General features: G+C 37.7%; 1 protein-coding gene across 5 annotated transcripts in view; it reads left to right on the plus strand.

Annotated features, from left to right (window-relative positions):
- Positions 1 to 23822, plus strand: part of LOC149178836 (zinc ion binding protein) — a 496683-nt gene that overhangs the window by 73359 nt on the left and 399502 nt on the right. For all 5 annotated transcript variants that reach the window (XM_089420459.1, XM_089420458.1, XM_089420457.1 and 2 more), the window contains 3 exons: positions 9010 to 9222; positions 9422 to 9561; positions 9772 to 9867. In XM_089420459.1, the coding sequence (XP_089276585.1) occupies positions 9010 to 9222; positions 9422 to 9561; positions 9772 to 9867 (449 nt within the window). The remainder of the gene's footprint in view (positions 1 to 9009; positions 9223 to 9421; positions 9562 to 9771; positions 9868 to 23822) is intronic.

Below are 23822 nucleotides of genomic sequence, written 5' to 3' on the forward strand. Positions count from 1 at the left end.
GCAGACTGAAAACCACATCTTTCTCTCTCAGTCCAAGTATGCCAAAAATCTTGTGGACAGGTTCAGAATGCAGGATTGCAAACCGGCCACGACTCCTATGGAACCAGGGCTCAAACTTTCAGCTCAGTCATCCTCTCCCCTTGTGGATGAAACTTTATTCAGGCAATTAGTGGGCAGTCTCATCTACCTTACTGCCACCAGACCTGACATCAGTTTTGCAGTGAGCTACATTTCCTGCTTCATGTCAGCTCCTAAAGTTGGTCATTGGATAGCAGTAAAGCGTGTGCTACGATATGTGCGTGACACTTCTGATTATGGACTCCTATACACTCGAAGTTCCGATCCTATACTCAGTGGTTACACAGATTCTGACTGGGCCGGTTCGGTTGATGACCGTAAATCTACAGCTGGGTATGTGTTTAGTCTAGGATCTGGTGCTGTTACCTGGACTAGTAAGAAGCAGCAGGCAGTGGCTCTCTCCTCAACAGAAGCAGAGTATCGGGGAGCAGTTAAGGCATCCTGTGAGGCAGTTTGGCTTCGACGTATGCTTGCGGATATGCATGTTTCCCAGACAGGTCCTACTTCCTTGTTTTGTGATAATCAGGGAATGCTCAAACTTGCCAAGAATCCAGTATTTCATGAACGAACAAAGCATGTGGAAACTCATTGCCACTACATTCGCCAGCTTGTTGAAGATGGATTCGTTCAGTTGCAATATGTTCCCACAACAGAGCAGCCCGCAGACATCTTCACCAAGCCTCTTGGCCCTGATAAGTTTGTAAAATTCAGAGGGTCTATTGGTGTTGTAAATAGATTGAGCATTACGGGAGGGTATTAGAATAATCCTATTTAGTATTTAATGCTCATTCTTTTAGCTGTTGCTATTTTTATTCTTTTAGCAGTTTCTTAGATGAAACTGATTGTTTCCATTTCCTAAATAGAAACTTGATGTTTCTATTACTATAAATATCTCTGTATTATTATTGAGCTTCAGCTTGCTCATCAATTCAATTCATTTTCATTGAAATCTATATGCGTGTTTCGCACTGTTTTATGTGATAAGCTAATTAAGATTCTCTATCATTGACCAGAACAAAACCAACCAGCATATGATGCAGTTAATAAAGAAAAAGGGATTACCAACAACCATAGAATAAGAGTGAACATCAACGTTAATCTTCATCGACAAACATTAATTGCATCAAGGGACAAGGAGGGAATGAATACCATCCAAAACATCCCTCTCTAGTATCCTAAACTATGTTGCATGGTATGGGGAAATAGGTCTGAGTTTCCAAAACAAAAATGTGCTGCATGACCCTTGAAATATTTGGATACGGGGAAATGTAATATTACATCACACCATAGATTTAAAAACTAGTCCAGTCAAACCGGTCGGTTAGCTCCCTACGATATCAAGCTGGCCCAATAAATCCGATTTGTTGGATGGTCAGGACTGATTGGGTACCAAATCGACTGGTTTTGGTACCAAATCAGCCGGTTTGGTACCTAACCGGTCTTGACCAACTGATTTTGTAAAATCCTGGTTGGTTAGGAAGCCATATGGTTGGGCATGTTGGTGGAACCACAGGTGGTTTTTGGCAAACAATGGCAGGTTCCCTCCTAAATTTGGCTCCCTAAGCTTATAAAAGGATGACTAATCTTCTTTTTGCCTCACACATTTGATTTCTAGTGTTTGTGAGCATATGAGAACTTGGACAGTTCTACAACAATATTGAGTTTTGGAGCAACAACATGTTTGGAGGTTCTTGCCATCTTGGAGCTGTCTAGTAGAGTTGGGGGTGTTGATCCCAATGTAGATCTAGTAGTTGAACTAGGAGTTGAAGGAAGTGAACCACCAAGGCCAAGCATGGCACATGGTGATTCATGAGGAAAGCAGTAGTCATGCAACTTGACGAACTCGTGCATCTAGTTCTACTAGAGCCTAGTGTTGTGCTCATGCTACTACTAGTATTGCTATTGAGGTTGCAGAGGAGTTTGAGGAGTCCTCAGACTTTGAGTTAGATGATGTTTAAAGTTTAAACTTTATGTGGTTCTTGGTGATGATCTCGTGTGTAGTAGTGGTGATGAGTTTGATGAGTGATCATGTTGATCAATGATTTGTAGTAGTCTAGTGGCCTAGTAGCTTGAGTTGTAGCATTGTTTTTGGATTCTAGAGGCCATTTATAGCCTCATTGGTTATGTATTTTGTCGATGATATCATTGATATGTGTTGCACTCGGTGTCATTTGATACATGCATCCTTACATGGTATATAGATGAGAAGACTTTCCATATTTTGTCTCTAAGGGTTTGAAATCATGGTTTGTAATCTTAAAAATAAGTTTTTTTCATTAAAAAATAAGTATTTTATGTATATATTCCAATTCCGATTTATTGAATGCCGTTCGATTTGGTTTGACCTGGTTTTGGTTCGAATCATGGTTAGATAGGCAATTGGTTTTATGCTTGGTTCCGAGTTTTAAAACTATGCATCACACACACATACATTGTGTTAATTTATAAATAACACTTATATTGAAACTTTTTTTTTGTAAGTTTGAGATTGTATTACCTCAAAATATCATGAAAGCACTTACATCCAGCATACGTCATTGTTAAACATGGTACTAGGTAGGTGGTCTCAATTTGCCTAGTGGGAAACCAAATGTTTTGACCACCTATCAATAGAGTAATTAGCCCAAAATTAAAAAAGTTTGAATAGTTCTAGCACCATTAAAGTGACTACAATAGTACTGTAAAACCAAAGACTTAAAATAAACATTCAATCTCAAGAATCTGAGGAGGTGATAGGAGTTGGGTCTTTCGCATTGGAACCTAGAGGAGCATGTGGGGTAGGTTCACACAGAAAATGAAGCTTAATGTGTGTCAAGCTCAACTCAATTGTCTGTAAACACATCTGCTGGTTACACTGGACTCTTTTGACATTCACTACGCTAGTGAAGACATCATAATTTTCTACTTGCTTATGCATCAACACCCTCCCCAATAGGGTCTTCGTCTGCCAATACAAGGCCAGGGCTGAGAAGTAATGTCTCCTTCTTCCATGGTGTTGAAAATTAGCGAGAAAGGTGATTCCTTGATTTGTTCCTTAATTCAAGGAGTCAAAGTCTAGTTCCTAAAATTTAGGAGTTTCCCTAAAAACTAGGAGTGCATGAGGCAATTAATTGATGTGTTGAAATTGAAAGTCAAGTTCTTGATTTTCTAGTGTGAGTTAGTTTGGAATTTGAAAGAACAAGTGGAGTTAGCCTCCTAAATTTTAGGAGGAACTAGTTAACAAATTGTGTTAACTGTTGTTAACTAGAAAAGCACCAGTTCGACTTTCCAAACATAGAACTCACTAATTTTAACCATTTGAATTGCCTTTAAAAGGAGGAGCAAAGGCACAAGTTTAATCATTGTTTTGGTGAGCATGAGTTGGTGAGACCAAGCAATAGGAAGCACAAGTTTGTGCGTGGAGGTTGTGAGAGGAAGAGTGTGCAAGAGAAGCTTGTGCACAAAATTGATAGAGGAGCAGAGATCAATATTCTTGCAGGTGTTTTCAAGCCTAGTTTAAGGCTGAGAGAAGGTTGTATTCTCTGTTTTGTAAGAGATCAATTGCTCAATTTTGTAATCAATAAAATTCTCATCAAGCAGAGGGTTTTCCTAGCTGGGTTCCCTAATAAAAAAATTGTGTCATGAATTCTGTGACTGTGTTTTATTTTTGTTTCTAATTCCACTGCAAATTGAGTAGAGAAATTCTGTGTTTGTAAGAAAAGAAAGTGTTTTTCAGATTGTTCTTATCAACATATCAGAATTTCGTGGAAATTCTACACCCTACTAGTCCATGAGTCAGGAATCCATGGAGACACATTATCCATGATTTCAGAATCCGATAGGGCCTGGCTATCATGAAAAACAAGAGACTTCGATTGGTGAATTTCACTCTTAGTTTCAGGGGGGAACAACAACATGGTAGTTGTCCACAATAGCTTGGGCCTGTTGTTGGCTTTGGTTGTGACCTTGGGGGTTGCGCCCTCCTCCCATGTCTGCTAGGCATGTGCTATCATTACATGCTTGGTTGCTAAAAATAACACTTGGGGTTATGAACTTTTGACTGAAAACTTCACTCTTGAACCAAAGTAATCATGAACCCCGCCCCTGTTGAGACACAATCCAAAAGACTAAAGAACTGGCTGATCATAGAGCCACAATACAATATGGAGACCACAAAATCCTGGTAAAGCATCCATGGCTAGAAGCCCAAAGTGTTCCACCCAATTGAACAAGATGATAACAACCACCTAGGAATGTTTCTAAAAAGATACCCCTTCCGACTCAACACCCAAACTACCAACAACCTAAAGGGTGGTAGAATACTATGACCAAAACAATAGGCCGGAGCTTGTATAGACCAACCATAAACCATAAAACTTCACCAGAAAGGATGAATAATGACAATCAAATTAGGATCATCTCCAAGATTACAAGTCAGAACCACTATCAAAACATTGAGAGCATAAACAAATCCGTAGATACAAATCCCAATCCTTACAAAATCATACCAGGGTGCTTTCAAAGAAAAACCATGAAAATAAATACAAAGCTTACGGAACATAATAAGTACCCCAATTCTGCAGGCGGAAAGGAATTTCAAATTTAGATCTGCTGAAGCCCTTGCAATGTCCACAAAGACGAGCAATTGAGGAGCAACAAGAAATGCACTTCGAACTATTCGGCATGTGCCTCCCCCACGCAAATCCACAGGCTCGACTGAAGGTGCAACACTTAGAAATGCTATGCAAACCCAACCATCTATACTCTTATTAGGAATTGCCACAAATAACCTTATTCTGTGTAGAGGCCAGAGTGTTTTCAACCAGAAACCACCATACTTGTCTGTCGACCCTTGCTCCTGATGCAAAAGATCTGGCTAAGGCCCCTTGGGGCTGCCCTGAGTATTAATCTTTTCCTTCAGAGACCACATATGGTCGAGAACCTTCACCACTTTCATGAATCCCATCCAAGGTCACTTGGGAGTGGGAGCAGGGAGCGATATTTTCAAAAGCTCCCAGTTTGGGAGCAAATTTTTATATATTTTGATGCATATATGTCAACAAAAGCATGTAGAATGACAAATTAGATATAAAAAACCATAAAAACATGGATTGAACCATGTAACATCAGTCATCTAGAAGTTATAATCTTCATCAACCACGTCCACAAGTTAGTAACATAAAACATATAGTCTCATGATTCATCAATCTTAATATTTCAAGCTTTCAAAATTAAATATTTAACATTTATCATCATTGATCACTAAAGTTGTAACTTGTACTTGTAACTAGTGTTCCACGAGAACGCGTCCCCTAGGGTGGGGGATGCGCCCTGGCGCTCCCCCACACTTCGGGGACAGGGAAACTCCTCGGGAAACGTTTCCCCCATGTCCCCTTTTTGGGGAAACTCCAAGGAGACGCTTTTCTGGCAGCGAAACACGACTCCTTTGCAAGAGGGTCGGGGGGGTGCATTTTTTGTCTAATATTTTTATAAAACATTAAAAAAATACAAATTTAAATATATGAAAAAAAATAAAATAAAAAAAATGAAACTATATTAAAACTTGTTAAAACTTTTCTTTTTAAAAATAAATAAATAAATAAAATTATATTAAAATTTAAAACTTAAAAAATAAAATAAAAACAATAACAAAAATAAAAAACTAAGTATATTAAAACTTAAGACTTAGTATTTATTAATATTATTTAGTATTTTTTGAGAAATGTACTAGTATTTCATTGCTCAGTGTTTTCTATGTTTGGTTTTAGTTTAGTATTCTATGGCTATTTTGGACTTGAAAATAATGTTAATGTCGTTATCATATGATGAATTTACTTTTTATTGTTTTTGAAAATTTGATGTGCATCGCATAATTTCAATTGTCAAATGATGAATCTATTAATTTAATTTAGATGTACCTTTCATCATTCCAAATGATGAATTTAGAAGGAACATTGCATAATGTCAAATGATGGATTGAATTTAGTAATTTACTTTTAGGTTTACAATGCAGAAATGTCAAATGATAATTCATAAATGATAATAGTCTAATATGTAATGATGATCATATTTAGTCTTTAGATGTACATTTCATAATTATTAAGATTTTCTATTTAGTTAATGACATATTTTTGGGATTTTTTATTTTTGTTTTTATATATTAAATTTTTAATAATTTATAATTTTTTAATTTTTATGACTATGACGTTCCCCTGTTTCCCCGAAAATTCCCTAAAATTTGGGGTTGCTTATATATGTCTCCCTTGTGCGTATCCCTGCTCCCGCGTTTCCCTGTCCCAAAAAAGTCGGTGGAACATTGCTTGTAACCCTTACCATTACCAAGTAACCAAATGATAACAAAGAATGTCTAACATGAAATGAAATGTTTCAACTTTCACGAAGCATCATATTCATAATTCATTACCAATGAGTTATAAATGCCAACTTCAAACTTCAAACTTAAATTGTCATATATTGTTTACAAAAAATACCATAATAAATATGAAAGAGTCAATAGTTATAAAAAGTACTAGAAACTAGAAAAGACAAGTAAATCTATTATCTACTGTTTGACCCTCTTGCCATGAGAAATTTCTAATTTCTTGTCTCGTGCTTTATTGGGAGTCTCCTCCTGCATAGTTGAACAACCTTGGTGCTCTTGATTAAATACAAGTTCCATACCCTAGTATCCTAGGTGCTCTTGATTATTGGGAGTCTGCCCCGCATAGAGGGCTTGGTGCTCTTGATTAAATACAAGTTCCATACCCTAGTACATGACTTTAATTCCAAATTGCTAAATCAGAGTGTTCATACCCATTCAAAATTGGTGCATTTAGTCTTGGAAATGTGCCATACAAATGGTGGTATGGCTCGTAAACAGATTATTGGCTGTACGAAATGTGTGAGGTGTTTGTATGGTTGAAAAATTGTTTTAGTGCTTGTACCACACATGTTTCCACATTTCCATACAAAAATGCACATGGGTATGCTCCCCACTCTCGCCCCCTCTACACATATCTTGCAACTTAGACCCTAAATTGTTACCAAAAAGTATGTAAAAGATCTGAAGATAGAGATATATACCAGCAGAAGTTCCCCCCCTCTTAACTTACAAATTTACAATACCCTTGGTCTTCTTAAGGGAGATTTTCTCCAGTTGAACTTCTCTTTGCAGATGAGGAGAGCTCTTTCTTTTTATAGCCTTTTCTCATTAACTAATTTTACAATTAAATATTATTTAGTGAAGCGTAAAGACCCCTAGATCTTTCTTTTCTCCAAGAAATATTTATAAAATATTATTAGAAGGGTCTAGAAATGCCGCTTGCCCTTTTTAGCATGAACAAATTCTTGAAGATGCTTTCCTTTTTGGATAAATGGGTTGCTCTATGGCCTTCTAGATTGAGCCCTCCCTTCTAGATAACCACTCCTTAAATACCCTGATAAAATAATAATAGATTCCATGTCAAAGAGGTCATTCTTCAAGGTAGAGATTTACTCCCCGGGTCTTCATTAGTGCTAGGGCATTCCTTCAAAACCTCCTTCAACTTTGTCACTTAAAACGCATGTAGGGTTTGCAACAAATTTGAAATCATCATAACTCCGTCAGTATTGGCTGGATTTTCTATTATAATCACAATCATGGAATACCACAGCCACTCTGCACCTACAGGCATTGATTTCGTGGCAGTTTGGGTGCTTTTTGAAAAGATATTTGCTTAGGATGGCGGGTGCTGCTAGCAAAGATATTTGCTCAGGATGGCGGGTGCTGCTAGCAAAGATATTTGCTCAGGATGGCGGGTGCTGCTAGCAAAGATATTTGCTCAGGATGGCGGGTGCTGCTAACGAAGATATTTGCTCAAGATGTTGGGCGCTACTAACAAATTCCTTACAAAGTGGATCTCATGGACATAGCCTCTACAGTTAGTATCTCATAGAACAATGTCCTAGAATGGGTCTCTCCAAAAACATGCAAGGACAGGTGTAAGTACATGCCAAGTGGAACCTCCTCCCTTGATGTGTCCTTCTAGAAGCTCATCTTCCAATGATGTACATTAAAATAACAATAAAGGACCAAGTCAATTGATCACTCAAGAAATGGTTCTACCTTTCCCTTGGGATAGCAAAAAGATGCCAAGTGTCTTCATGTAATGTATGGCTCACTCCTAAAAGTTTCAATGGTGTGAAATGCGTTCAAATGAGTTTCTTATGCCTTGGGATATGTGAAATGCCTCAAAGTACAATTCAAAGTAAGAAACACTATATGTAGAAGGCAGCCCAAAAGGTGAATTACTGCCACATGTGCAACGTCGCCTCCAAATATGTCAGCTCAACCATAGAGCATGACTTGAAAGACATGAGCACCGTAACACATGAAAGAAAAAGGAAAACATGTAGATCACCATCACTTCCAAGCTGGATGAACAAGACTATGTTAGCATTCATCGACTCATACTGAGTCCCCAAAGTTCACATCCTCGTTAGACTATGGGTGAGAAGAATGCCTCAAAAATGCAAAAACAAGTCTTTAAATTTTCAGGTGGTAACACACATGAATGAAGGGATCTAATGATATCTATAAAAATGATATTCTCATTTATTCATTCAAATTCGTGGTCTTTTTCTGCACTGAATTTTATCGATGTCAGTAATGGATCAACTTTACTTGCCATTTAGGTTGCTTGTAATTTTTTCTTCTTTCCATGTCTGAAAATGGATTATGTCTTGCAGAAGTTTGATATGGTTTTGCACCAACGAGTCTTCTTTCAATAATGAATGCTTTCTGGTGAATATGTATTAGCAGATTCTATAGATATGTAGTAAATCATCTGAACCTTTCTATATGGGGTTTTATAGGAATTCATCAGAATTCTCATTTTTCCTGTGTTGTTTTTGGTCTCAGAATTTTTTATATTCCATGCATGAATTTATCACATCTTTGGTTTCATGATGCAGAACTTGACCTCTCTGTCAGCCGAACTGGGGATCAACATGTGCATAGAGTTTTTGTTGATCCTGGTGGAAGGCATTGTTTAGCTGTTTTGCTTGGTACTGGAGGAGCTGAAACATATTATACACATGCTAAATGGAGGAAGCCACGAATGCTAAGTAAATTGAAGGGCCTAGTTATAAATGCTGTAGCATGGAATCGACAACAGATAACTGAAGGTTCTTACTATAATTAGATGGAAAAATTGCTTTGAGTGATTTCTTAGCTTTTAAATCGTTTTATATACTAATGCCTACCATTTGCAAATTCTGCATGTGTTTCTAGTGCTTTTTCTTGACAATTTCTTCTTGGTGGTAAGTCCTATGATAGAATAACATCTACTTAAAATTTTTATTTGGTTTACTTTCAATTTCAAAGCTTCGACACGGGACATAATTCTTGGGACGGAGGGAGGTCAGCTCTATGAGACTGTAATTGAGGAGAAGGACAAGAAGGAGAAACATCTCAAGTTATTATTTGAACTGACTGAACTTAGAGAGCCTTTTGCAAGTTTGCAGGTATTTAATGACTGACTTTGTATGGAGTCACAGTGTGTTAGCATGAATACATGTCTGCTCCTTTGATGTATAGTTGAAACACTGCTATTGAAGGGTTGAGATCTGAAGGCTTTAAAAGTCTTCTATTTTTGATATTTCTTTTCAAGTTAAAACCTTCAAATTCTTATTGAATGTTCCCTGAACCTTATTGTGGATTGTTATTTTCTACAGATGGAAACCATTGGTACCGGTACTACCACTCGGTACTATGTAATGGCTGTCACTACAACAAGACTTTATAGTTTTACTGGTATGGGATCCTTGGAGGTGAGTATCCCATATTTTTTGTCACAATCCTTCTTGGTGCATGTTTGAACTTTGAAGTACAAGTTACACTATTATGTTAGGGATAACTATTGTATGCTTATTTAATGACCAATGCTATTTATATCAGCAAATGCAAATGAAATGATTAGTTCCTCATTGTAGAGGCCTAACTAGAATTTTTATCCCTAAATCCTACCAGAATTTACAATTGCAGTTTAAATAGGAATTTATCAATTTAATTCACTCATACATACTTGAATTTCACTTTTGATGTCGATCCCAGGCTGTCGTCGCTCCAATTTCACTCTTGTTACCAAATGACCAAATCCTCCCTGCCAAATTGGGCGCAATCCTTGGTATCAAGTTCCAAAATACTTCGTAATCGAAACACTCTGGCCCCCGTGCCCAAAAGATTCAAGAATAATTGCTCAAATCTCTAGTTTTGGATTCCAATCCTTCAACTCCGAATTCCAATCTTCAGTTCAGAGTTTCAATCTTTTGTTCTAGTTCTCGGTGTACTTGTATAAGTATCTTTCCTAGGCGGTCGCTGCCTTCTTCCCCCGCTCTTGACATATTTGATTTAGAGAGTCATAAGGTTACGTGTTGCTGGAAGGTGAGGTATGAATATTTAATAGCCATAGATATTAATATGTTTGACTTTTACTTTTAAATTTTAATTATAGGTACATTTATATATTAATATGTTTGTGATGTTTATTATCTAAATTAACTTTATAAACTTTAATTATAATATTTAAATAAAGTAAAAATTTATATATATTTTATAATTATTAACTTATAACTTTAATATTATGGTGGAGAGTATTAATTTTATTCATTAATCTTATACTTATGAAATATTTATTATGCATATTCTAAGTGTCAAATTTTAGGTAATATCCCCTTTCTTAATTATTTTAGGTACTCAACCCTCTTATTATTTATTTAAACATATTTCATAATTATTTAATAATTATATTAGTGCAAGGTATGCAATGTATGCATATGTAGCCATCATATGCATACATCGTATACATGCTAATACCTTTTTGCCTATAAATAGAAAATGGGTAATTACACTCATGCTTATAGTAGCTGTAAACTTTGGGAAGTACAAGATTAATTAGCAATAAGAACTTGTTCAATATGGTAGTTAAATGATGTTCTATGCTTAGCACAATTTACTTCAATGTTCCTTAGCCCAATGACAATTTCCAATTTCAATAGCAATTACAATTTTCACATTGATAGTAAAAGCAGATAGAACATGAAACAAAATGCAGAAGACAAACCAAGACAAGAGGACACCAAATTTGGCAGATGCTAGGGAAAAACCCCAATGTGGGGACCTTTGATTAATTCTTCTTCTTATTAAATCAAAAGTTCAACAGAGAGAGAGAGTACAAAAGTCAAATTGACTTGCCCAATACAAAGTCAAAACAACCCTGTAAGTTTGACTGTAGTTAACTGCAATCAAACTTCAGCCCTAACCAGAAAGTCAACGCTGGTTAAAACAACACCAAATCATCCTCAAAGCAACTCGGTCTTCTTTAGTCAAACTCGGCTTGATTAGGAGGATAAGTTCAGCCCAAAACAGCGCCATCAAACTCGGTCAAAGGAGAGAAAAGACTGCTGTAATTTTTTTGCGGTCAAACAACAGTCAACCTTGAAGTCAACACAGGTCAAATGACCTAGAATTTCTCGGTTTTTGTGCCCACAGATGCGGCCTATAAAAATCAAACTTTTGACCCCAAAAACGCAGTCAAACTCGGTTAGCAAGTCCCCAGTCAACACTAGTCAAACATGTCCCAGAACTCAATTTTGCCCAGAAACTCATCATTCTTGCCACACGTGAGAGAGAGACGCTGCGCAATGTTATACAAACCAATCAGATGAAGAGAGAGAAGAATGTGTGAGTGATGAAAATGTGCCAAATGAGGTGTGAGGTCTCTTGTATTTAGACAATTAGTTGTGGGTGAAGAGACACATCCATTGGTTTTCATGAGCCTACTTGATGATGAGGCTGATCTAAACAATTTGCACATGTATGGGCATAAATTCAAAGTCACACTTTTGCTTGTCCGAATGAGATGATCTTTATATCAATCTTGGACCTCTCGAAAAGAGGATCCAATGCAATCATTATATCTATCAAATGAGCTGCCCCAAGGTGGAATTTGGCCCTAGTTGCCAATTTTAACACTCCCTCTCAACTAGGGAGAATTCCACCTGCCAATCCATTTGTCGTCATCATGCCATCCCGTCGTCATGTACCATCTCTGTCATCTCATCTCTGCTCTGCTGAACCATGAAGTAATAATGAAGAAGAATCGATCGAGAGTGAGTCACAAGACCTTACCACTCTCCACTGACAAAATTCAGTCCAGAGGTAGAGCCTCTAATGATCCCAGATCAAGTTGTTGAACGCCATGCACCTAGACAAAGGGAGTACGACAGTACATAATGTGTCCATCGATAGTGCTATGGTCCCTATCCATGTTTCCCAACTCATTGGCCAGATGAGAGGTACATCCCATGAGTCCCAAACTACATGGGTAGGATGTCTGCTGGGGCATCAGTAGGAGAAGGTGAACCATTCGTCCTGCTCATATGCCATAGGAGAAGATGAACCACTCATCCTATGCATATGTCAATTGTAGAGGAAGGTGAACCACTCACACTACACACGTGTCTCATAGGGGGGAGGTGAACCACTCACCCTACACACATGTCACCATGGGGTATCACAGGGGAAGGTGAACCACTCACCCTGTACACAACACACCACATAGGGGAAGGTGAACCACTCACCCTATGGTCGCTCATAGCTCCAAGAAGTACCCCAAGCCCCCAGGAGCTCCTAGAGCTCATTGCTCAACTCAAGCGGGACTCTCATGGGAGGGTCTTTCCACGACTCCAAGTCTCTTTCGAAAGGCTAAGAATTTGACCTTCCCCAAAGGCTTCGTGAGGATATCTGCGACCTGCTTATCAGTCCTGATGCATTGGAGCCTTATTTCTCCCCGTTGTACCATATCTTGGATAAAGTGGTACCTGATATCAATGTGCTTGGAGCGGTCGTGGAACACGAGATTCTCTGAAAGGAGAATCCCACTTTGGTTGTCGCAAAAGATCACAGTGGTATCCAACACGTGCTCAAATAGCTCACTGAAGAGCTTCCTCAACCAAACAACTTCACAATAGGCCATAGTAGCTGCAATGTATTCGACCTTGGTGGTGCTTAGTGCAACCGATTTTTGCTTCCTGCTCATCCAAGAATTGAAGCAGACCCTAGTGAGAAGCAACATCTAGACGTGCTCTTACGATCCACCACACTGCTAGCCTAGTCAGCATTTGTATATCCATGCAGCCTCAAATTCCTGGCAGTGTATCTTAATCCATAATAGATTGTGACACAAAGATATCTCAAGAGATTCTTAGCAGAAATCCAATGTATGTGATGAGGCTCGATAATAAATTGAGTCAACGTGTTCATAGCGAAGCATATGTTAGGACAGGAGTTTACCAATAACATCAGGGCCCCGACAAGTTGCCTATATTCAAAAGGATTTGCCAATTCGTTTCTAGCAACACTTCCACATAGCTTCTTGAAGTTGAGTTCCATCAGAGTAGACACGGACTTGTAACCCACCATTCCACATCTCTCGAGCAACTTCACAATGTATATTCCTTGAGAAAGGAAAATCTCACCTGGTTTTTGCCAGACCTCCAGGCCTAGGAAGTAGTGCATTAGTCCTAGGTCTTTCATCTCGAACTTAGAAGCCAACTCCCTCTTGCATTGATAAATGAAGGGTCTGCACTTGTCAGAAAGAGATCATCCACATAAAGGACTAGAATGAGAGTCATGTTATTCTCAACCTTGAAATATAGGTTAGGGTCAGCTTCACTCCTTACAAATCCCAGCTTCATAAGATAGCTATCAATCCTCTCATACCAAGCCCTAGGGCTTGCTTCAACCCATAGAGGGCTTTCTTCAACCCATAGAGGGCTTTCTTCAACCTGCATATGTGTGTCCTTCAATCCTGTACTTTGAACCCCTCGGGTTGTTCCAAGTAGACTTCCTCCTTAAGCGAGCCATGCTAGAAAGCAGTCTTAACATCCATTTGGTGTAGGCTCCATCCTTGATAGGCAACAAGAGCAATAATCAAACGTATAGTGGTATATCGAGCAACTGGTGCAGATATCTCATCATAGTCCATCCCTTCCTTTTGAGAGAAACCTCGAACAATGAACCTGGCCTTGTATTTTTTAGCACTCCCATTACGTCCATGTTTGATTTTGTAAAGCCATTTAGAAGTGATCACAGACTTGTCTTTGGGTCTAGGAATCACATCCCAGACATCATTCTTCATGATGGATTTGTACCCCTCATTCATCACATCCTTCAATATTTGGTGTTTCACGACTTCTTCAAACGTACAAGGCTCAAATTGAACAATAATACTCATAGCAGCAAGGTACCCTTGATACCCTGCTCCTGTGACCTAGCTGCCTCCGACCCTCGAAGTCCATCTTGACCATGCCATAAGGGAAACCAAAAAAAGTAATACGATAAATGCTCTCGCCCCAAGATTGCTTTCCCTCAAGCAATACATATCTGTGAACCAATTTGCTAGTCTAGTGCAATTGAGAACCAATACCGGATCCCATACAAACCACTAGGTGATACCATGCCTATTTGCCACCCAACCATGAACGGATCCCTTAATGCTCGAATCCCAGGCTAAACTCTGACTCATCCTTCCATCAACAAATACTCATGGATCCCAATGCCACCATGGCTAATCATCAACACCTATATCACATGGCCCTAACTCTGCTTTGTCTCTAGCCATAAACACTATGTTAAAATTGGAAACTAGGGCCAAATTCCACTTTGGAAAGCTCATTTGCTGGAGATGATGATTGCATTGAATTCCTCTCACCAAAATTGACCAAAAGATCATCAAATTTGGACAAGGGAAAATATGTTTTTGAGGTCAAGCCCACACGTGCAAATTGTCAAGGTTGGTCACATCATCACGTAGGCTCATGAAGCCCAATGGACATGTCACTTCACCCTCAACAACTTGTATAAATATAAGTGACCTTCAACCTCATTTGGCACCTCACTCACTCACACATTCTTCTCTCCTTCTCTCATTGGTTTGTACAACGATTGGGCATATCTTTTCTCTCACACGTGTGGCAAGGAGGATGAATTTTAGGACAGAATTACAAGGCCAAAAAATTCAGAATTTTCCTGTAGTTTGTCTAGTGTTGACAATGAATTTCTAGGCAAAATGTGAGTTCGATATTTTGGGTAGTTTTTTGTTTAGGCAGGCCGTACCATTTGGCACAAAAACCGAGGTGATTTGACACTTTAATTGCAGAGATAAATTGCAGGTTGACCATAGATTTCCAGGGCATAATTTTACCAAGTTTGACCACTGCTTGGACACTATTTTGGGCTATCTTTGTCTACCTGTTCAAGCTGAGTTTGATTACCTTTGACCGAGCTTCATGTTGGGAAATCCATGGGGTTGGCAGGTAAGCGACTTCCCTTATTAATGACATTAACTTGTGATGTTTTCATTATTAGTATTAGATCTCTTAATTATCTTTTCTTATCATCAAGATTAATGCCAAGCAACAAATAGAAGAGAACACAAGATATAGGCACACTGCCAAGGCAAAACCCCCCTCAAGGGGAAAACCCAGTCACAAATTCTTCCTTCAGTAGATTCAAGATGAGACGACCAAGACCCTTACAACTTAGACTCGAGACTACCTGCATCCATCAGGTCAACCTTGTCATTCTTGTCCATACTTTGATCCTTGCAGTGACACTGAACTTGTCACTGTGATAACGATAAGATAACACCGAGTTTACATCACCGAGATATTCACTGTGGTAGCAATGAGATAGAACCGAAGTACATCACTGTAATATCACCGAAGTGTGATCACTATAGTAGAACCGAAACCAAGGTAGCACCAAAACTTTGATAGAAATAACATCGAGTCACTGTGTTACATAACTGAACTGTCTCCACTACAATCCGCATTCTATATGCCGAGAATGCCACGAAATTATCTCTGAGATCACCGAGAGTGTTCCACTGTGTTATGAACATAAATTATGTAAAAATAGATAAAAATAGATAATAAATAATAATCATAATATTATAAATATAATAATAAATAATAAGGAAATTAACTAATGGTTAGTTAGTTAATAATGAAAAGGCATGTCTATTCGTGAAAGGGTACTTACCTGGCTATATATACAGGACCCTAATTATCATTTGTAATCATCCTACATTCATTCTTTTATTCAATATACAATTACAATTACTATCTACGATGGATGTCTTTGTCTACGAAGTATTTTAAATATTTCCACTGCGTATACGACTTTTGGTCGTTACATTGGTATCAGAGTAGTTTGATCCTTTAGCCGCTCCACCATCGCACAGAGCCATGCTCTCCGATCCAGGCCCTTGGCCATCCAGGTTTCGCCAACATTGTTGCCGTTGAGATTGCAACGTTTCGCTACACTTTTTGGAGTTTCTCTGTCACTGATTCGTCATAGGCCTTTGGCCATTAAACAAAAAAAATAAAGAAAAAAAGAAAATAGTCAAAAAAAAGGGAAAAAAAGTACATTATAAAGATTTAAAAAAAATCGTATAAAAATATATTATTGAAAATATATATATATATATATATATATATATATATATATATATATATATATATAGACTTGTGTAAATTTTGAAGGAGAACATTCATATATATAAAAAGGTTCTACATTATTGATAAAAAGTGCATGATAAAGTTAAAAGAGAATCTTTCCAAATATCTATAAAACTATACATAAGAGAAGGAAGAGTAGATACCTAAGTCACCTGACACGGGGATTCAGGACACGTAGGATTCGAGATTCGTGGTGTCGGATTCGGACACGCTGACCCCCCGGAAGATGACACGTTATATATTATTTTATTAAATATATATATATATCTATATATAAAATATACATATATATTAAAAATTAGATATTATCGTATTTCTTTCACAAATTTTAATTAATGATACAAATTTATTGATTTCAAACATAGATCTTCATCTATAGCTATTAGCATGCATAGTACATACAAAATTCAAATAAATGTCAGTGGTACTGGTCACATAAATGATAAATCTATTAAAAATTTAAATCATGATTCATAAGTCATAACTGAAAGACAACTTACAACTACAAGATAGTAAGATAAACACACTGACAACTGTAGTTTTCTCATTAAGTCATCAAATCAAAATGTGTTACATAGGTAGTGTTGGTGCAATGCCAATGGCAAATAGAAATAGAAAATATAAAACAACTACAGGTATACAAGCCTCAAGCCATCAATCAGCATCAAAATCAACATCACTGTCCCCATCATCATGGTCCCCACTGCTCTCCTCTACATCCTCCTACTCCGTTGTATCCATAGTCGCCTCTGCATCTGCTAGTATGGAGTTTGACCCCTCTAAGTCATCAAATCTAACAGGCTCTAGCACTGGATCATTGAGATCCATGTTGGCCAATGCCAACTCAACAGTGGTGTCCAGACCCATATCATCAGGAACAATGTTACTTGGGAGCGGGAGTGACATATTCAGAAGCTCTTGGTTTGGTGCTCTTGATTAAATACGAGTTCCATACCCTAATACATGACAAAATCAATGGAAACATTGCAATCCCCCAATCCTAAAATCCTGGAAAACTGATAAGTCTGCTGGATTTTGAATGAAATCTAAAATTCTACTTTCTCCATATGAAATCCAATGAGGCCGGAACCAGTCTCAAACATCCTGAGTCATTTCATGGTAATGCTAAAAATTTAAGTAAAAGGATGAAGATTAAGGAGAATGTCACTTTTACTTTAAGAATTTAACATTACCATGAATAGCATATCAATACTAGGGCCTAGACTTGATCATGAAGCTGCCAAAATGCTTTACTCCTTGCTCCAACAACACAAATCACTTGCCAACAGCACAAATCACTTGCCAAATGACAATTTTAATGAGCAAACATGCCCTTTTCATTCCCGCGCTGAGCTTAGCGAGTCCTGGAAATCGGACACGTGTCCTAAAATCACGACACGCTTTTGAAAATCACGACACGCTTTCGGACACGACGCGTCCTGTGATTTGGACACGAATCCGGACCGAATCGTGTCGGATTCGGGATTCGGAGGGGGTTTAGGACGAATCCGGTGACTTAGGTAGATACTATTATCTTGATTATTCATTAAGTGGTTTACAAGCTCGTGGTTTTAGCAACCCATGGTAATTGCCCATGGTATTTTCAAGGTAAAAGAAAAACAAAAGGAATACAAAATCTCTTTATGTGAATGGTAAGTTTTTACGTGGAGAAAATTAACCGAGTCAAAAGCACATAAGTGGACATATATTTTATATTATACCCCAAAGAGGTGAATAGCCACGTTTCACTAGGGTTGTAACTTTTCAAAAAGGAAAAAAAAGGCTATAAATAAAAGATATATAAAGAGAAGTATTATATTATAAAGGGGTATTTTAAAGAAAAGTTCATGAAAATATATGTAAGTACAAAGCGGGTATTATTATAAAAGGTTACTTGAAAGATCCATATATTAAAGTTATAAAGGATAGTTATTAAAAATAAATAAAAAGGCAATAAGAGGGATACATTATTAATTGAAGAGTTATAAGATAATATTCCCTATGTTAAAAGGGTAATTAAGAGGGACTTATTATATTTTGAAGTAAAAGGAAGCAAAAGAATTATCATTTAAAAAGAGAGAGAGAGAAATAAAATTAAAAGTTTTAAAGGTTTATCAACCCTATTTTCATTGCGACAAAACAAATGGGATCAATCATTGAAAAAATGATGGAGCTCAATTCTAAAATGACGAAAGAAGAAAGGTTTTCCTATAATGGTCTTTTAGTTACAGATCACAGAGTAATTACATTAAAAGGAAGTATCCAAGGAAGAGAAGTTAATGTCGCCATCGGCCCAAGCAACGATAAAAATTATATCAACATCAAATTGGCAAATCAGCTATTAATTCCAGAGCTAAACATTGGTGTATTTCTGAAAATGCTTTATAGAGAAATTGAAATACACGGTAAAAATTCCAACATCCACAAATTACAACTTATCTCGATTTCCATGTTTGAACTCTGCCTCGAAAATGTGCCAGTTAGCAAACTGCCAAAACAGAAATTATTCCAGCAATAAAACATCATTGAATGATGTATGGCCTGCCTTGAAAATCGTGCTCAGAACATGCTATATGGATTTTAACAGTATGACTGCCTCGAAAATCATGCCCAAAACTTGGCTCGAAATTCGTGCACTAGCTGCTGTCCCTCTTCCTCGATTTTTGTGCCTTTCTTCCACTGTACGTTTTTGCCTTGGGATGCGTGCTAGAAAATGCTGCTGCCCAGATTTGCTGAAATGTTTTCTTGCTGCTCTCCTTCACTTCCTCACCGCTAAATTTTTTTCTCTTGGCTCTCTCTTCTCTTTCTCTCAAATGCTCATGAAAGAATAAATTGATATTTTTCTCTTCTATTCTCCTTTTACTCTCTAAATGACCTTTTGGGTTCCCCTAAGATCTAATAGATGAAATTCATTTAGATCTAGGGATGAGAATAAATGTGCATTTAATTCTCACTTTCTATTTTTTTAACTCACCCACTTAAATAAACACCCACTTAGCCTTTTATTTCCATAGTCACTTTTTCACTTTCTAATTCTTCATTGACTTCAATAAAGTCACCTTTAAATTATAATGTAACTTTACCACTTATAAAGTCACCTTTAAATTAAATTGACTTTACCACTTATAAAGTCACTTTAAGAGAAAAGTACAAATAAATTTGGACAACTTTCCCGAGGCCAAAGATCAAAGCCTTAGGGAACCACTTGTCCTCTGGTACCCAAATTTTAACATGAATAATGAGTAAAGATGTGAATAAGATCTAAATCATCTGAAATAATTATCAATAAAGAAGACTTTATATAAAAATTAACAGGTTTCATATAAATAGAGCCTCCCCTCATTTTGTTTTTTCATCATCATACATTTTATTCTATTCCTTTTTAAGAGAGTGCAAGCTAGTATTTTTCGCTACATTGCGAAAAATGTTATCTTTCTTGGTGCAACTTGCTAGAGGATGTGATTTTTCCATGGAGACATTGTTCTAGGATTGAAAGCAGTGCCTTTGTGGATGATTTTGTAAGTTGTCTTATTATTGATATTTTGCATGCTTTATATTTAAAGTCGGGTTTCAGTTGTTCCATGATTAAATGCTTTATCATTGCTGAAATTTTGCTTCAATATTGCATGTAAAATTGTCCCCTCTAAGGCCTATAGGGAAACTCTTAATGTGCAGACCCTATTTTTAATTTCTCCCCTCACAAGAGCAATAACTAGGGTTTTAGAAGACGATGCTCTAGGAATCTCCCCTAACTCCATCAATATCTTTCATTTGAATTTGTGCCATAAAGACTCCATTGAACCCTAGTAGGATAAGGTGCTGGTGTAAGACTGTGTTGATCACCATAAAACTCAATAAAACCTATCTATTTTTCTCTCTCCTAGATAGCTAGGGAAGCCACTAGGGTTTCTACGGCTGATTTGTGCATAGAAGTGTAACTTGAATTTATGTGGATGGCTCATAATTTGGTAGTTGCTTCTTTAAATTACCAACAAGCAAAATCTAGCAAATCCTCTTACACATCATGATGCACTTATGATGGGAGTTGAACATGCTAAGTAGGGTACATCTCTTGAAGAGAGATTCTTTGTCACATGTGGCAGATGATTCCTTTCATGAATACTATAATTAACCACTACTTTTGTAGCTGCTCTTCTCCCTCTTTTCAAGTTTGCTTGGTAAGCAAGGGCACAATAAGCAGGCTTACAGAGTGAGCTTGAGTAGAACGATTCAAACAACAAAATGCCTAAGGTTTGTGAGAAGCCGTTGTGGTCTTTTGAAGACAGTATTGAAACTTTCTATTGTTTGAATGAGAAGATAGTTATTGGTGTTTCAATGTTTTGTTCACTATAACCATACTGCTGATTTATTAGATCCATTCTCTGTCTATTTTTCATGCTAATCTCATTTTCTAATATCCGTTTTGTACATTTTTGAGTTTGCCATTCAGCAGTTTTGTTTATACAGATCTGAAATTTTAATTGGTGTTTCCAGTCTCTCTTTTAGCTGTAGGTTAATTCTTTGAGTGCAGATTTGTGTATCATGTAGATGTAAAATTAAGAAAGCATGATCAATCAAGTTGAAGAATTGTTCGAGTTCATGGAAGTAGAAGATTGAGCATATGTTGTTTAGTATTTATGTCTGTCTAGTGGCTTGCTCTTGTCGTTTTAGTTTTAATTTTAGTATCATGTATGATCATAGATCATTTATGTATATAGGACTATCAAAACTCTTATCATGTCAAATTTTTATGTATGAATCTACCATTTTACGATGTGTGGATGCATGGATTCACCTATGTGTTTGAATGTGGTTATTTGAATGTAGCATTGTGTTTATTTGTGATTAGGCATGATTTATTGAAATAAACTTAATATTTTTGATACTTTCTATATTTTTTGGTACTCAAGGTGGTCAGGGGAATGTCTTGTCCCATGCGTTATCTTGTAAAATTTGGGTGGTCCCTCCAGCCTGTCCCAAAACTTGTCCCCAGTTCCCCTATCCACTGATGGTGAAACATAAAACTTTTCAATCTGGAAAAGTCCTTTCAAGTTCACTTCCTGCTCTGTTTTTCTTAAATGTTGAATTTTCAAGATTTTTCTAGATTGATAATTACTTCCAATGGGTTTCTTCATTAATCTATCTTGTGTCACATTCATCATTAAGCAATTATACATAGAAAATTTCAACAGTAAAAACAATAAAGACAGTAGGATCATGAAGAGATAGCCAAATACAAGAGACAAAAAAGTTCATCTTGGGAAAACCCTTAATCAGGGAAAAATCCCAGCAACCCTTTCTTAGAGAAATTATTCAATTCAACAAGAGATATACACTCTGATCTTTTGAAGTTAAAGTATAGTCAAACAGACCAGCAACATAATCCCGGTCAAACCTGCTCAAACTGTCCATAGCCAAGTCAAACTGCTGCTCAAGAGATTTCAGTCTTCTCTAGTCAACTAGGCCGAATTTCGGCCTGCTGTCCTTCCACAGAAATTCAGCCTGCTTTCAACGAAAATGCTCAAAGTCAAAAGAAATTCAGTCAACAATGCACTAATTTGGTCAACTTCGGACTTGTTTTCCTCCTTGATCCTGCTCACAAATGAACAGAAGATATCTTGTCTTGATGAGATCTGAATTGGTACCTTGGAGGAGATCGATCTGCCTTTATATAGAGGACTAATGGGTCTGAATGGGTGTGTCAAGTAGGCTGGCTGACTTGATCTTCTTGGAGTGCCGACTTGACATTATTTAAATTTCAAAAATCGAATTTCCCACTTTTGAAGCTGACTAGGAATTCTCACTTATATTTATTATTTAAAGGGCTAAAACTCGATTATGAAGATACACTGTAGCTACAATAATTTAACACTCCCTCTTAGGTAGGGAAGTATTCATAATAACTTCTTCAGATGTTCTCTTGTTGAATTTTTTTTATATTCCAAGAAAAGGGTTGAATGAACTAGCTATGTTGATGTATCCACCCACTACATGTGGAAAGCATCCTGCATCAGCATTATGCAAAGGATCTAGTTACCCATAAGTTAAATACTCTTTGGCTAGTTGTTAAAATTGGAAACTAGGGCCAAACTCCATGTGGGTCATCCTATTAATGGAAGCTGATATTTTTCTTGGATCTTTCTCATCGAAAGGTGTAGGATTGACCTAAAGATCATCCGATTCTGATAAGTATTCATGGAGATATGAATTTATTTGTGTATGGGACAATTCGTCAAAGTCGGCCGGCAACCAAATAAACCTCACTTGTGCTCAACGTTTTAGTATAAATAGAGGTGGCCTTTAAGTCATTTCAACACACTTGGGATCTCTTCCTCCCTACTTGTCTTTGTGTTTTAGTAGGAGGATAGATCCTAAGGGATAACGCTGCTCTAATCCAGAGGGCAGAAGCCAGAACTGCCAGGAATAGCCGGAACTGTCGGAAATTGCCGAGAATAGCTGGAACTGCGGGAACTGTCGGGAAAAGCCGGAACTATCGGAATTGCCAGAACTGTTGGGATGGAATTGCCGGAACTGCCGGAAATGTCGGGAATTGCCGACAAAAGCCAGAACTGTCGGGAACTACTGGGAAAAGTCAGAACTGCCGGGAATAGCCGGAATTGCAGGAACTATCGGAACTACCTGGAATAGCCGGAGTTGCTGGGAATAGCCGGAATTGCCGGAATTGTTGGAACTGTCGGGAATAGCCAGAATTGCCGGGAAAAATCGGAATAGCGGGAAAGCTGATGCAGAGGGCAGAAGTCGGAACTACCGGGAACTGCCGGAACTGCTGAGAAAAGCCGGAACTGCCAGGAATAGCCGGAATTGCCGGAACTGCTGGGAACAACAGAAATTACCGAAACTGCCGAAACAGCATGAGCATCTGTCTCCGAAGGAAAGCAACGTGGAAGGGACAACTAACTAACATTGGGACAGTTGTATGGTACTTAGCAGCAAATACACCAAGCATGCAATGTTACAGCTAGCATGCAAGGGACAACTAGCATGCAACAACAAGCATGCAAAGGACAACAAGCATGCTAGGGACAACAAGCAAGCAAGATGCAGCCAACACATAGGTCAGTATGGCAACATGGTGCAGTAATGGCACATAATGTAGTACAGTGATGGGTACAGTCATGATTAATGAAGCATGATGAGATGCAGCATAGTGATGATGGGTGCAACATGGTGCAGCACGGTGA

This window comes from Pinus tabuliformis, chromosome 4_1 (genome assembly GCF_031772625.1).
Source record: "Pinus tabuliformis cultivar Carrire ecotype Pingquan chromosome 4_1, CPIR1, whole genome shotgun sequence".
NCBI lineage: Eukaryota > Viridiplantae > Streptophyta > Pinopsida > Pinales > Pinaceae > Pinus > Pinus tabuliformis.